The sequence below is a fragment of the Lontra canadensis genome, unplaced genomic scaffold (assembly GCF_010015895.1).
Source record: "Lontra canadensis isolate GAN:19392208 unplaced genomic scaffold, GSC_riverotter_1.0 scaffold13, whole genome shotgun sequence".
NCBI classification, from domain to species: domain Eukaryota; kingdom Metazoa; phylum Chordata; class Mammalia; order Carnivora; family Mustelidae; genus Lontra; species Lontra canadensis.
Window position 1 is genome coordinate 2,898,933 of NW_022631007.1, and position 16,188 is coordinate 2,915,120.

Here is a 16,188-nt window from a genome sequence, read left to right on the forward strand (position 1 = left end):
CTAGAAGCCTTCTTTCACTTTCCTCTCTCCAAATACTGGAAAAAGAATTAAAGATTTTTAGCATTCACAAAGATGCATTCTTTCCTAACTGAATGGACTTAGAATTCAAAAGTGGATAGATGTGTAGTGTAGACTCAAAACTAGAGCCAAAGAAAATGAAAACTACAAGGAAAAAAAAAATAACCAACCAACTAACCACTCAAACAAACAAACACACACAAAAACACAATGCTTAGGATTGCTAATGCAAAATGAGCACCGAAGGAAGAAAATGGCTGGTAACTGTCTGCTTCTCATTGATTTCAGCAGTGCCAGCCCTAATGGCCAATAACTTTTATGATTCTGTTTATTTCCTTACTATCTTATATTCAGCTTGTCCAGTTAAGATAGCATAGCCATTAAATGTATACGGATAACTCTTAACTGTGTCCCCTAATCCAGCTTATCTACCAGTAGCAAAATGAAGACCAATAGACACTAAAAATTCTCTCATAGTGTAAATGTTTTATAAATCTTGTATCTACATTCCCAGATTCAGTAGCCAACCAACTAGAAACATTGCTCTGTCTCGTTTAAAATAAGAAAATGTTTTAATAATAGATAAGAACCAAAGAGAAAATATAAAACAGGAAGGAAGGAAGGAAGGTAGGGAAGAGGGGAGGAAAGGAGGGAGGAAGGGAAGAAAAATTAAGTGTAAAAACTGCAGTAAGTAAAGCTCTAGTTTGCAGTAAAGTAGTCACACATCATGAGGCGGTTTCAAAATCCCTCAGAAACATGGCTTAAAAAAGAACGTGTGGGCATGAAGAGGCTCTGAATGATGAGGAAACTTACAAAATCACAAAGGGCTTAAACATCAAAATGAGAAAAGAGTAACAGTTTCATCAGAGTCAAAACCCAGAGGTCATAAATCCTCCTTACCCTGGTGGTGTAAGCGGCTTCCGGATCATCCTCAAGCACTCGTGACATGCCAAAATCGGACACTTTGCAGACCAAGTTGCTATTTACCAGAATATTCCGTGCAGCTAGATCTCTGTGCACATAGCTCATATCAGATAAGTACTTCATCCCAGACCCGATGCCACGAAGCATGCCCACCAGCTGAATGACAGTAAATCTGCCATCGTTCTTCTGTGTAGAAAAGGAATGAGAAACCATCTCATCAGCATGAGGTCTAATTAATTTTCACCAGGCATTTATTACTTGAATCTTTTTTGATATCTGTATCAAGTATGCAATGAAACTCAACATTATTTCCGGGCCTTTCTGAACAAAGTCACTTATTCTTTACTAGAGTGCATCCTAGGAGCTGGGTTTGCTTCCTGTAGTAGATGGAAATTATCCAACTGTAATCAATCTACCGCTCAAACAGCCCCACCACCCAAGAGTGAATCTAATACTACCTTCATTGAACATGGATTATTTAATAGCCTTTAAAAATCACATCATTCTCTAGGTCTCCTCTTCCTCCCTTGCCCCATTAAAAAAGTCCATGAATACAACCAAACAGAATGGACACAAGGAGTCTGTTAGAGTCTTCTAAATACCAACATTCTTGGGTTTAATATAAAGTAGTCACGTACCCTGAGGAATGCATCCAAAGAGCCATTCTCCATGTACTCTGTTATGATCATTACTGGTTTACCTAGAGTTTTCAGAAAGAAAAACACAAACCCTTGATGAGCACTGCAGTTAATGAGATAAAAATGGGCTGTGCACAATTTTACTGCCAAGACACCTGTCTTGTGTGATCTAATTTAATTAAAACAAGCCAAGCTTATGCCTCAGCTGTGGGGAGCTAGGAATGAAATATTAAAAGGATGGGTAGGTTTAAATTCCATCTGGAAGTTAACCCTTTGGGTGGCTTGTTGACAAGGTCTTTAACTAAAGTGGCCTCTGGTATCCAGGGAGCACACGAACGGATAATTGCTCTCTCAAGCAAAAGGGGAAGAAGATAAATGGGCAGGTCTGTGTAAAGGCGAAAAAAATCTTTAGGATAATTAATTTATTTTGTCCCCAGAAGAGCCACTTGTGTGATGCTAAAGCAATCAATGGATAGAGAAACTTTTTTACTGATTTAGAGAAACCCAAGTTTCTGGAAGCAGTAACCACACTGAATACTTCATCACTCAAACACATCTCAAAGCTTGAGCATGCACAATATTAACCTCCCCCTCCCCACCTGCCTTGCTAGGGTCAGGATCTGTATCCTTTCCTTTCCTTTTTATAATAATAATAAAAAAAAAAACCTTAATTCTATTTGCTCCCTTAAAACGACAACCTCAGCAACAACAAACCATAAAAATCAGAGAAAAGGTTCGGTAAATTATTTCACCTGAGACAGCAAGTTAATTCAGTACTAGAACATTCTTGCTCCCCCTCACCACCTGTTCCCCCCACTCCCACAAAGAGAACAAAATTATTATAAGGTTTGGGAGAAGTGGGGGGAAATAATTCTCTCATTTCACTTTGGTTTTCTTTCTGAGGAACTTAGGAAATAACCATTCTTTAGTTTCTTAATTGCTATGGGCTCAAGGTCTGAAATTCCTTCTTTCTACATGGTACTTGTGGGAGGGGTAGGGAAGGGAGCGTAAATCCTCCATATTTTACTGAAGGATAGATAAAAGCAAAGAGAACATAAAAGATTTCCTGGGAGGAAAATAAAATGCTAGTTTGATAAATCAAAAATATTCACTTTCATTGCTGTACTTGGGAATGTTCGGACTCAGACATTCAGTCAGGGAAAATGGACTAGGATATGTCACTGCTGAAAAGTTCCTGTAATTACTCTAAACCAATATCTTTCCCACCCAGAAAAGACTCTGTTCTGATGTGGGGACAGGGGGAAATGTCTTCATCTCAGAGGGAAAAATTAGGAAGAGCAGTTTTCAAAGCTGTCCAAGTTACCATTTTTTTCCCACTATGTGTTTGGTGTCCTGTCTAAGAAAGCATTCCAAGGTAAAACTTTGGAAACAATACCATGGAGACTTTCTTTACAGTGATGAACAAAAAGCTGGCAGAAAAACTGAAAAGTGTGGTGTAGATCAAAGGCCGAAGAAAAACCATTTCCCGTCTCTCCTCTTGGCCGGAAGGAGTGGTCTCTCTACACCCTCAATATAGTACAATACATAGGAAGCTCTTAGTTTCAGACTCCTTTACCCTCTACATCTGTGGCCACAGACAGACCAAATGCATCTGAAGGACTTTTAATGAACCCACATCAATCAAAAGATACTTTGTCAATTAATGAGAAAGGTTGACTCTCTTGCATTAACACCTACTCCAATTTCACCAGATCCCTCTGGAGGTGTGGATAAGAGAGTAGAAGATCCAAAAGATGGCGGGGGGGCAGGGGACGGGAGAGAATTTATAGTCTCCCCGACAATTTAAAAAGTTACTCAAGTAACTGCTGGTAATGAATTCACACACTTCCACACCACCTCTGCACCCTCACACCTCCCTCCTCTGACGGTTGGCACCATCTTTACAATTTCTCTGCATTCCTTGTTCTATTTATTCAAAGTATCCATTTGTCAGAATCTTTATGAGCTCTCCAAGAGAAATAGAGATGAAGGTCTCCATAAGCAGAGGGTCTTAAAAAATGGGTCTCAGCTGGGCTCACGGATGGACAGGATTCCTCCCCTACAACAGGCAGGGGTGCAGTGAGGGCAGGCCAGCGTCAGGGGAGGGGGACAATGCCTCTGGTGGCAATTTTAAATCATTTTAATTCAGTGACAACTGCATTATGCAAATGCATACAGTCGTTTATAACAGTTACAGCTGTAATAGCTACGGGTTTTAGAGGCGCGGTGGGACTTTAATACAAAGATCCCCTGTTTCTTCTCTCTTCTGCAGAGGTGCTATGAAAATCACTGTCTGCAGCAGGAAAAACACCCCAAGCTGAACAGAGCCTCCTTTTGAGAAAATGGACCTGCAGAAGTATTTAAACAGAATGTTATCTTTCAATTAAAGTAGTAAAGGGCTCTGGGCAGCCCTGACGGCCACGGGCAACAGAAAAATATCCTGTCTGTAAAACTAATCTTAAAAAGCAAATAGAGCTATTCTATGCTAATTATAGCCTTCGCCTGAGGTAGAAAATTATATACCCTTAGCACCAAGGTTCCGTTTCTGAAGGACTCTGAAGATGGGGAAAGACGTTCTTCTTAGGACGTAGTAATACCAGTTTAACACCTAGGGAAGATTTCTGTTGTTGTTGTTTAAATTTGCCAAGCATTATGCTAAATACAGGAACTACTTCATCCAAAAAAAACCTGCTGAGGCAAGTTCTATTTTTAATTTTATGGTACAGATGAGGAAACTGACGGTTTGAGCAACCAGTCAAGACCACATGCCCTCTGAGCAGTAGAGCTGCCTGGCACGTCTCTGGTCACCTCTCTGGCCACGGGGGCCAAGGGGACTCTAAGTCTGGTCCTAGGAACCACAGCTTTGGTTTATCTACCCACTCTGCAGAAATGCAAACTCACCACCCCATCCCCACCTGCTCAGTCAAACCTGAGGATGCGGTCCAGGAAGGCATTTTAACACGTTTTCCAGAATTCTAATGTTGGTTCAATGATCTCTGAATAAACATACACTTCATCTCGCTTTTTAGTAACCTCCTTACTTTCTCTTCCTAAAGGTCCCGGACTCTTGTGTTTCACTTCCCTGCTCTGCCCCAGAAGGCATGTCCAATGTTGACTTGTTAACCTCCCCTTTCCTCTCCACTGCACAACTCTCCCCCCGCCGCCGAACCCTTCGCCCACTCTGCACATGCTGACGGAGGATGCTTTTCGTAGGCACCTTGAATCAAGTTGGAGGAACCCTGGCCTTCCTGGAGACATAGCCCTGGGGCTTACAAGATCCTTGACTTGTACTTAGGTAGTAGGTACCGAGGCTCCTGGAACAGAGCCATGTTCAACAACAACGGCTTCGGCTGGACTGTCCGTCCGTGTGGTGCTTTATAAATTGGTCTTAGCCAGCCTTACAGATGTATTCAGGGTCTGCTTCACAAAATGCATCTGTTGAGTTGTGTCGTATTTTAACTGAAGCGTGGTTCACAGGCTTGGGGAATGCTAATGGGCTAAAAAAGGGAAGGTTCATCCAGGTGTTACTGTAAATAGGTGCTGAACAGCAACAGCCATAAATCAGGCAGAGCAGACAAGCAAATCCCCCAATATAATAAAGATTTCCAAGATTCACTCCCTGCATCTGGAGCCGAAGCTTCAAGCACAAGGTATGGCGAGGTTTTGTTGTGGTTTATATGAAAAGTACTTAAATTTTATTTTGCTTACCATCTGCTTGCGCCTACCCTGTGACAATCAGTTTGGTCTAGCGAAGGTTTGAAAGATGGTGAGGCATACCGAAAATCTGCAATATTAATTTCCCTAAAATCTCACACAAGCTGCCTTGGAAATAGGGAATCAGCCTAAACCATAGACCCATTGAGAGCTGACTACAAGATTAATGACTTGTCCTGCACTGATTTCCTCCTATTAGCAATCAGTGGGTCTGCTCCATCTGTCATTTCCCTGGAAAGAAAATGTGTGTTTAATTTGCCAGTAACTTCTAACTTGGCTTTGTAAAGGGAGCGACCCACGTACATTTGGTGACAACGCCTTCCAAGTGAATTATGTTCGGGTGGTCAAACTGTCCCATGATGCTGGCCTCACTCAGGAAGTCTCTCCTCTGTTTGTCTGTATAACCAGCTTTCAGGGTCTTGATGGCGACACAGATCTCTCTCTTGCCAGGCACTTTGAGACGCCCACTGCATACTTCACCAAATTCACCTTTGGGAAAGAAAAAACGAATCAACCATGGACCAGAAACACATTCAAGATGAAAGAGGAATAGCAAACATTTGTTGAGTACTTTTTACATGCTGGGCACTGTGTTCATGTTTTACATAGATCAAAGGAATTTCATGTATACCGATATTTACATAAATACATGGATATACACCATGTTCATACAAATTCGTATAATCCACATATGTATGTTTAATATCTACAACGAAAATAGGCTTATCTGAGAGATACTCAGATACTTACCAACTCCTATGACTTTTTCGATCTTAATGCAGGATGCGTCGATTTCTTTGGCAAATTCTCGAACTGCTTGGTTGGGATCTTCGTATGTAAAGGGATCCACGTAAGTTCTAACACCTAAGCAATAAACATGTGATAGGATGGCTGAACACTTCTCAAAAACCACGAATAAACTTAAGTTGTCCAGGTCTAAAAATACTCAGTATAGAAAAGTGTTCTTAGCATGACAAAAATACTTAGCACAGACATACGAAATATTTAGATTCTTGCTCTGGTTTTCATTAGTGGGTAAACAAAGAATTGTTAGCTACTTAAGAGGCTACGGCTCTACTGACTTCCTGGAATGTCTTCACACTTCAAGGATGAAATCTGAAAAACCACCTATCCCATGGAGGAAAAGAGTCTCTATAAGAAAACTGGGAATGTGTTGGCTGAATACTAGGTGTCCAGATCAGTTGCTCATGTCCTACCTACCCATCATCTCCAGCCATCCTTTCTTGGGAAGGTAACTGGAGCTTTCTTTCTCAACGGGCCATGTCTACGTGGTGCCCCCTTTTGCCCAATATCTGGACCAATTATTAACAAATGAAGATTAAAGCTGGGTTAAAATAGACAAGAGGGATAACACCAGCTAGCTGATAGACAATATAAACTCTGTATTGGACCTGCACTTTTAAAAGTGCTATTAGTAAAGACACCACAGTTCATCTGGAAGCTTCAGCTGGAGAAAATGTTGCTGCCTCATTGTGTGGATGGTCTGAATACCAGGAAGTGTAATTCAGCCAAACCCCACAGTCAACTTGCAGCCTAAATTCAGAATGTGAGCACTGAGCCCAGAGATGTCTGGGGCAAGAAGCATTAGTAATTACTGGGAATTCTCCTTTCCCTGCTAGAGCTCTTAGTACAGCTTTGGGGCACAGAGAGGGTGTAGGGCGCTGGTTGACTTAATAATCCCCTTGATTTTCCAAAAACTGTCAGTCTTGTCCTCATCTCAAAAAAAAAAAAAAAAAAAAAGTCATTAAAAAAATATATATATATCACATGCAAATTTTTAAAAATATGGTTTTGGAAAGAAAACAGGGTGAATAAACAACAGAAGATTCAGATATCCCATATCCTTCAGCACTTTATATGCTGTAGCCAAGAAACTCTTTCTCAAGATGATCCTTCCTACCCGTGGTCTCTCTCTCTTCTACCTTCCTGTGCTGTCCAACAGAGTAGCTATTACCCATAAGTTGCTATTATATGTAAATTAGTTAAAATTAAATAAACTTAAAATTCACTTTCTCATTCACACTTGCTACTTTTCAAATACTTAATGGTGCATGTGGCTCTTGGCTAATGTACTAATGTAATGCAGACAGAAACCACCATCTCAGAAGGTTCTAAAGGTTCTAATGGATGGCACTCCAGGAGGGGCATCAACCGCTTTCCATTTAAGAGTCTTCTCTCTTGCTTAAGTCAGTCTAGGGCCAGTTCTTCAAATTTACTCTTCAATCCCCAAATAACCAGAGTACATGGAAGAAATATTAGTAGTCCTGAATGCCATAGCAAATACTCTTGGGATTGGGACAATTACTGTTCATTCCTCGAAGTTCTTTTCTTTCCCCTCAAACGTGAGAAAAACTGTGACCTGTTAAGCCTTGTCACCCAGCTACAAAAATGAGCCAGCAAGACCAATACTTTTTTCAGGCTGGAAAATAAAATAAGGGAAAACGAGTTTCCCCAACCCCCATCTTTAATCTCACTTGAAACAATCCCAAATCATCGATTTCAGTTGGATACCCTGAAGACCACCATTCAGATAATTTTGTGGAAGGACTGTAATATTAATAGTCATATGAATTTAATTTAGGCATTTCTATAATGAAAATATGAGACATGCTCTAAAAATAATTTTTAATCCAGTTTTTGTACCTTGATTCAAATGTTTCTCTTCATCTGCTTCTTGTTTAGCTTTACTGTATTTACTCCGTCTAATTAAAAATAAAAAAAGTAAAATTATTTTCTAAAGTTGTATACCGTAAGTTCTTTGCTACCACATTGTAAGTCAGGCAAATACACTGTGGACATTTCACAGATGAGTAAGCTGAGGTTTATGGGAAGTAAAATAATAAGGTGAGTTAACTGTCACTTTGGTGCCAAATGATGGTTTCAAGCAATCAGAACCCAGAGTCTCTGCTCTTAACCACGATACTAAACTAAGGTGATAAAACAAATATTTTATAATATAATTTCAAATCTCAAGAATAAATTTATCTTACTAAAGACAGATTTTAAGTTTCCTGGCTAATTTTTCGATACATATTCTGAATTAAAGTAAGTTTCCATGGATGAATTCTACAGAAATCAAATGGCAAGAGTATTCATTGTAACAGTCAGTGCTGTTGTTACAACCAGAATAACCACTACCACAAGTCTCATTATCATATGATATTCTTAAAACAATAGTTTTGTGGTTATTGGTTTCAGCTGTTGCTTACAAATGCATAAATTATTAATGAGAATTTAAAAGGTAAATATTTGCTTTTTACTGGATTACATTCTATAAGAGTTTGCAGAAAACTTGCAAGAGTAAAGATGAGAAGTTTCCATTTGTAGCTGAATTCTCTTTCCAAAGAAATGGTGTATAATCTCACCATTGGCATTCTGTTCTAAATGCCCTGAAGAAATGAGATTTTGGGGGTGGGGAGGGTAGGGAGACAGATGGCTCAGTCAGTTAAGCATTGGACTCTTTCTTGATTTTGGCTTAGGTCATGATCTCAGGGTTGTGATATCAAGCCTGTTTTCAGGTTCCACACTCACTGGGGAGTCTGCTTAAGATTCTCTTTCTGCCTCTCCCTCCGTCCCTCTGCCATCCCCACCCTGGCTTGCACACACCCTCTCTGGAAAAAAAAAAAAAAAAGGAAATGGGATCTGGCTGTAATAAAAGTCTTGAGAATCAGAAATCCTGAATACATGTGAATCTCAAATCAATAATTTTGATACACTGCATATGTATGCATGTATGTATATCTATGTGTATGTGTGTAGATCACAAGAATCAAAAAATCAACTCAGTTGGTACTATAGCTTTTCAAAGTTTGGCAAAATGAGACCATTTAAGTGAATAAAATGTGTACATTTATGTTTCTGCCCAAAATGTAAAGTTGACATTGGAGTTCTTCTTGTGTTTCTTACAGGTAAGGAAGCTGACCCAAGATCCCCTCCAGGCCACAGAGCATCTCAACAGTGGGGTCCCGTCAAATTCTGGAAACCTGAACTCTGTCTGAGCAGAGAAGGGGGGATGATTGTATAGGAGAGAGAACAGCAGAGCAGTGGATGGGCTGCTTGGGGCGACCGGAGAGTAGCCCCAGCATGATCCCCACATCCCTCCAGATTGTCTGCAGAGGTCCCTCCATGGGTATCACGGCCCTGCAAGTAATAACACCTCACGCTTTCACACTGCGTTCAGCTTTCCAAGGTGCTCTGGACACATGACCATGCCCTCCCTGACTATTTACAAAGCAGGAACCAGCTCGGTAAGAGATTCAGTCACTCAGGTTACAGCCAAGTGTGTGGAATGCAGTCCCAAATAACAGTTTGCCTTTTTACTTTGCTTTTAACTTTTAAAAGGGCCATCATTTTTAAATGATTTAATTGATTTAAATGATTTAAAGGGCCACAATATTTAATTATCTTCCCAGCAAGCCCAGGGAAGTAGGCAGGCAGGCAGGCAGACACACACTCAGTTCCACTGTACAGGTGAGGCAGGGCATGGGGGGGGGGACGTGGTTCCCCCACCACCCTCTTAGCAAGGAGAGGAGCGCACCACCTGCCCCGATCTGCTCACAATCTCACATGCCTCTCATAGTACAGATGAACCTACATCACGATCTCTGATGAGAGTTATTATGATGAGAGTTATTATAAGCAATACTACATTTTACGTCAGTAAATCCACTGAAACTGGACCCCACTGCTTTCAGAATCCATGGGTTCATCAAAGAAACGAAACACTTTGAAATGTCCTGAAACCAAACGTCTGCATGAAAGATGTAGTCCCCTCCATCGTTCCCCACCCCTTCCGCCTTTTAAAGGAAATGTAAGAGTGTAAGGTCAGGAACTATGAAAATAAGATTTTATGTCAGGGAAACGCGTGGCTTGGTCCCAGGGGTGTGATAGGGTCCTGCCAGCCTGAGCGATTGTATCTTATCAGAGCTCCTAAAAGCATTATCTAAAATTACAAGTATATCTCTTGAACCACTTTAGATCTCCAATACTGATCTGAACGTCTTTCCTTTAGAGAAGCAAAATGATGCATTGAGCAGGAGGGCTTTGGTGCCAACTTTAAAATACCACCAAGTTTGTCAAAAACCCTGTAATATACCAACAGAAATAACGGCCTCCAGCTGCCCAGGAGGGCAGTTACCGGTTTCCCATCAAGCACATCCATTAAATATGTGTGAAGCCAGAGGAAATGCAAAATGGCAGGGATCATTAATTCTAAGACCCACACGCCCATCCCCTCCTCAGACTTCTAAACACAGAAAAAGGAATTAAACATGAGGTGAAGGTGTATTTCTAAAGGAACTTCTTGACTTGCCATGTTCCTTGGGGGAGAGGATCCTCCGGGAGTACAGAAAATGCTAGAAAAGAAACACAAGGAATCACACTGTTCAAACCCTAACGGTAGCCTATTAGCTTTTTCAGAAGATACTGGAAGCTAAAATGCCTAAGTCTGCCTCTACCTTTGTCACCTGATGACCCTTTCTCCTTGGCTCAGGGAAGGACAATGTGTCCGTTATTGTTCCAAGAAAGCAAGCCCATTGAAGCCGGTCAGCCAGGCTGGAGGGCGCCACAGGGCCAATAGAGGTGCTAACTTTAAATTGACATCCACGGGTGGATCACCTGAATGGCAGAAGGAAACCTTTGTTGAAGATTTTCTAATTACAGGGACTCAGACAAGCTGATTAAGACAGGGTGGGGAGGGGAGTGGTTTGTTAGTGAATGCTCCAGAAGGAAGCCAGGGACCTTTCATCCGCAGGAGTGAAAGGGAAGAGCTTCATCCCGCAGGTGAAGCTGCGAGTTTGGAAGCTGAGCCCTCCCCAGCCCCGGTCAAAGGGGGGACAGAATCAGGGTATTAGCAGGCATTGTGGAGGAACAGCGTGAGCCCCAAGCCTGCCCTCCCAACCAATGTGTCCTTCTGCCACCTTGACTATTCAAAAACACAAACAAAACACCGGAGGGGGAGCGTGGCAGGGGCCCAGTACAAACCCCGCTTTGATTAAAATACTAACTTCCCTTGATCAAGTGGATGGATTTGATTGATGTGGTTCACTGTTCCAAAACTAATTAGTAAAAGGTAAGTAATTTATTCAGCTAAAGTGCAGATTAAAGAAGATAAAGCAATGTAATAACTAGCATGGCTCCAGGAGGACCCTTTCCAGCGTTTAATGGCATCACCCATGAAGATTCATAGAAGCCATCTTTCTTTTCCCCTTCCTTAAGCTGTCATTGTTCTTGCACCGAATGATGTCTAAATGTTCTTCCCGAGCCACATTCTGAAATGGGTAAAATTGAACTGTACAATTGCACGCAAGTTGTTTAGAAATGTTCCCGCAGTACCATCTGCCCCCTAATTGTATGAATTTACATGACTTCATCAGAGCCAATTTAGGCTAACATTTGAGTGTATTCATTCTTATGTGATCATAATATTCCAATTAGGACACCAGGGAAGATGGATACAGACTGAATGGTAACTGTTTTCGCATTACGTGAACGGTTAGCTCCAAAGTAGAAAAGCTTAGCCTTCAGATGAAGACAAAACCAACTCACGAAGTCTGACTTTATAGTGTGCATTACATGGGCACGGTAATTCACAGATTACAAATGCTACCAACGGCACCAAGGAGACTCCTGAAATTTTGGTCCGCTAGTATGGTCAGTATGGGATTCCAACGTAGGTCCTTTTTTTCAGTTCAGAGGACATTAGAATCTTCTGTGCCAGTATTGGAAGTCAGGAAAGATGGGCTCCTGATGGGCTCCTGTCCAAATCAGGCAACTAACCAGTTGTGTAACCTTGGTTTATTCAATGTTTAATCTGCTCTCCAGGTTCCCAGTACAGATGGAGCCAGTGTTGTAATGAGGTAGTTTCCTGAACCAGGGTCTTTTGTGTACTTCTTCACAAATTTTACCACAACAACCTCATTTTTTTGTCTTTAAATCAATTTCACTTCTTTAATTTGAGTAAAATGAGTACAGTATACACTACCATAAAAACAGACATAACCAAAACCCAGTAGCAATCCTCTGCCTGGTTATCAGGCAATACTTGCCTCTCATCACCAAACTGGGCTTTAGAAATGAGTGACTCGTTAATATTCTAGTCCTTTCAAAAGTTTTTCTCATACAACAAAATAGTATTTGGGGAAGACACACTGGCCTCAAGCAACTGGGGATTAATCATATTTGGGACAACCTGACGAAATCACTTAATCACGTACAAAGATGCAGGGGACCAGGGAAATGTGACACATTTGATCATTAGTCCCGGAGGTTATGACCTTATCATTGCATTTTATGATGTCATTGTTAGGAGTCATTTCAAAAATCACTTTAGAAAGCAATAAAGTGGTTACATGGTGGAGACCACCAATAGGTACCTACAGGAGTATGGGGAATGGTGCCATATGCTACACAAGAGAATGTACAGACGTGGTTGGGATGAACTTTCTAGGGACAGCATCACGTAAGTGAAGGGGCACGATGCCTGAATAACCCAATAGCAAGAACAGCGGTGTTCTCGGAAAGCGGACACAATACTTGAATTCCACATCAAGGATGAAGAGTGCGCTGACTGTAGATGCTTGTAAAAAAAGTAAGTGAATTTTCTGGAGCGCCTGGCTGGCTCAGTCGGTTAAGCATCTGCCTTTAGCTCAGGTCATGACCTGAGGGTCCTGGGATGGAGCCCCACATGGAGCTCCCTGCTCAGAGGGGAGTCTGCCTCACCCTCTGCCCCTCCCCCTGCTCTTGTTCTCTCTCTCTCTCTCAAAAAAAAAAAAAAAAAAAAAAAAAAACCTTATAAAAAGAGTAAGTGAATTTGCTTAGCATAATGTGGGTGGTAAAAACATAGCACGGGTCTTAAGTCAACTTACTTTGTGTATCATTTTAAATATATAAATAAGTTCTATAAATGTGGGAGTTGGAGTCTTTCACTGAGATCCCTAAATGTTTACAACACATCCAAGTTGGCCAAATGAAAAAGCGATCTTCTCATTGAAAAAAAGGGAGATACCCTGGCTTGCCTAAAGCTCAGGCTTCTCAGTATAAAGAAAATATAATGAAATAAATGAGGCAATTGCTATCCAAAGAAAGAAAGAAAAAAAAAAAAAAAACTAGCAAGATACCAGCTGTGAGCCTGAGGCCGTTTCCTCTTTCCTAAATGACAAATTAGCACCAGACAGATTTTTCTTTGAGGTAATCAGGAGGGTTGAAGATTTTCTCACTGTGTGGGTCCCTGTCCTTTACTTCTGAAAAAAATCTCACACACCATGACCTGGTTGGACTTGGTTGGGGGGGATTCACCTCATAAGGGATCCCCTTGTCTCTAGCATTGACTGTGCCATCAACCTTCTGTGGCTCTAAAGGGCGAGAAGCAGCCTATCATTTTCCGGGCCAGGGTGTTCCATTTGTTACCTTCCCAGGGGGCTGGCAAGATTGCTTGGGGGTGCCATTTACCACCTTTCATTTGTACCCGCACTAAAAGCAGGGACCAGACTTTCGTCCGCACTACATGTCTCCTCTCTCTTCACCTGTTCTCGTCACACTGAAACATCAGTAGTCCAGTGTGACAGAGCACACCGCCTGCATACGGAGAAGAATCAGCTGAGTGTGCATCAGCCGTGGCAGAGCCCGTCAGCTACCTGGCTCCAGGCGGCCTTTCCCGTGACAGCTTTATGGCCGACACTAAAGAAGAATCAATAGGAGGGCAAGGGGTTGACATTTCATTTTCTAAAAAGTGATCCATTGAGGACCAATCACCAAGCAGTGTTTATCAGCCTTGGGAAGTGACATTTTTTTCTTAAGAGGTGGGGAGAAGGGACAAGAATCATCGCTGGGTAACTCGACAGGCTCAATTCTCTAGGGCGTGGACTCATAACTGGAAATCCGATGTATCCTCCTATCAGTCCTAACTTAAAGAATAAAGTGATCAATAAAAGCAGAAACAAAATTAAGTCATCAAGTGTGTGATTCTATTTCCTATAGCTACAAGCTTTTAATAAGCTCGTCTTCCTGCATTACACATTCTTGTGCTTTTGCTTTCATTTCGTCAAAGTGGGGCATCCAAAAGAAACTTATAATGAGGTGACTTAGTCCTAATTATTCTGGTTTCACTGGTATATTTAAGGTGGCTTGGGAAAAAGAAAGGTAACTCTAAAGAAAAGCTGGACAAGTAGACAAAGCTTCCCTTCAACAGCAAAGAAGAGGTTGAGATACCACATGAGACCCCCTTTCTGCAAAGGAGTGTTCTCTCCAATGGTTCTAAGCATCACGTGGTGCTGGATTTTAGCCAAAGATTATTTCGACGTGGAGGTAATTAAGAAGTTTTTTTTTTCTTCTTCTAGTTTTAGACTTTTAAACGTCTTTCTGATTATATTTTATTGATTAAATTTTCAGGCGCAGAAATATATAATAATGAAAACATAAAGCCCATGTAATTTCCACTAAGTCTTCCATCCCACTCTAGCCCCCCACTATCAGATGGACATGTTTTATCGCGTCCCGCTCCCGTGTTTGTGTGCCCAACATGTGTACGTACCCAAAACCAAAAGGCAATGGACAAGAAAGAGGTCCATCCTGACTGGCTTCCAAAATCAAATGCCAGAAAAGGAAAGAAAACTTGACATTGAAATTCTGTTTAGGCCAAATCAGAGTTTCCAAAGACCGAGCTTTAATAATATATAGGGTGCAGTGGGCATGTCTACGTAGACTCTGTGTACAGTCCAGCAACAGGGAGAAGTGTTCACTGTGGATTTCAGTTCTTCAGGATGAACTCAGGGCTCTAATCAAACACACAGTGACAGCCTTTGCCCCAAAAAGAACAAACACAATGACAAATGTAGGTGGTGCCTGCACACAATGACCTCTTGGTGCATACTGTGTAGAGAGCGACCGAGATTGATTTCTGTAATTCCAGCACATTTTGGAGCATGGGAGTGGGGAAGCATGATATTAATAGATACATGTGACAACTGAGACCATCCCGGCAAATTAGGATATACAGTCATGACCCTAATTATAATGTACCACAAAGTGAGCAAAGAGTGTGATGGCTTGCTCAGACCAGTGGCAAGAGCCAGAGGCATTGTTGTGACATCAATGAGATCACCAACAGGAGGGGCAGAGAGAGGACACAGCAGACACTGGGCAGGGAGCGGATCATGGCTACTGGGTGTCCAGTAGTAGCTCTCCCACGGAGGGAAAGTAATAATTCTAGACAAGTACTTTGTCTTCTTCAGTATCATGTTCCTTTTCTGTAATGGGAAAAGGTTTATACTGAAGAGGATTATTTTGATGTCCCCAGGTTCTGCCCTTCTTTTGCCAGAAGCCCCACCCTGTGAAACAGTTGATAGCATAGGGGACTGAAGGTTGGAGAAGCCTAGATGTGGGCACATACTAGAGATGAGAGGCTGTCCCCCCTCACCCCCTTCCTCTGGAGCCTCTGAGTAGTGTTAATAAGCAGATGGGAGCAACAACAGTAGGAAAAGTGGTTCAAAAAAACAGACTGCCAAGCCTTTTTTTTTTTTTATTTTCTAGATTGGTTTTCAAGTATCACATTAGATTGTAGACTTACACAGAATTAAGTAATCTTTTTTAGATTCATTTCCAAGAACAATGCCATGCCTACAGCGTGCTTAATGGAAACTCTCTAGAAATGGTGATGGCCTCTCCCAAAAGAAGACTGAGTGTAGCACCCAATCATTTGCTTTGGTTGCAACTCAAGTTGAAGCGCCTACTGTGTACTGGATTAGCTACTTTACCTATCAGAATTCTTCTATCAGTAACTCTTAGAGATAGATCTCTGAGATTCTCTATCTGTACTTTATAAATGGGGAACAAAAGGACTCAAAGAGTTTAAGTAATATAGCAAAAGGCAAAGCTT

General features: G+C 41.5%; 1 protein-coding gene across 2 annotated transcripts in view; it reads right to left on the bottom strand.

Annotated features, from left to right (window-relative positions):
- EPHA4 (EPH receptor A4) overlaps positions 1 to 16,188 on the bottom strand; it is a 137,088-nt gene that overhangs the window by 8,781 nt on the left and 112,119 nt on the right. For both annotated transcript variants that reach the window (XM_032857318.1, XM_032857319.1), the window contains exons 10-14: positions 7,959 to 8,017; positions 6,045 to 6,158; positions 5,598 to 5,783; positions 1,581 to 1,642; positions 919 to 1,128 (exon numbers count right to left, since the gene is read on the bottom strand). In XM_032857318.1, coding sequence (XP_032713209.1) covers positions 919 to 1,128; positions 1,581 to 1,642; positions 5,598 to 5,783; positions 6,045 to 6,158; positions 7,959 to 8,017 — 631 coding nt within the window. The remainder of the gene's footprint in view (positions 1 to 918; positions 1,129 to 1,580; positions 1,643 to 5,597; positions 5,784 to 6,044; positions 6,159 to 7,958; positions 8,018 to 16,188) is intronic.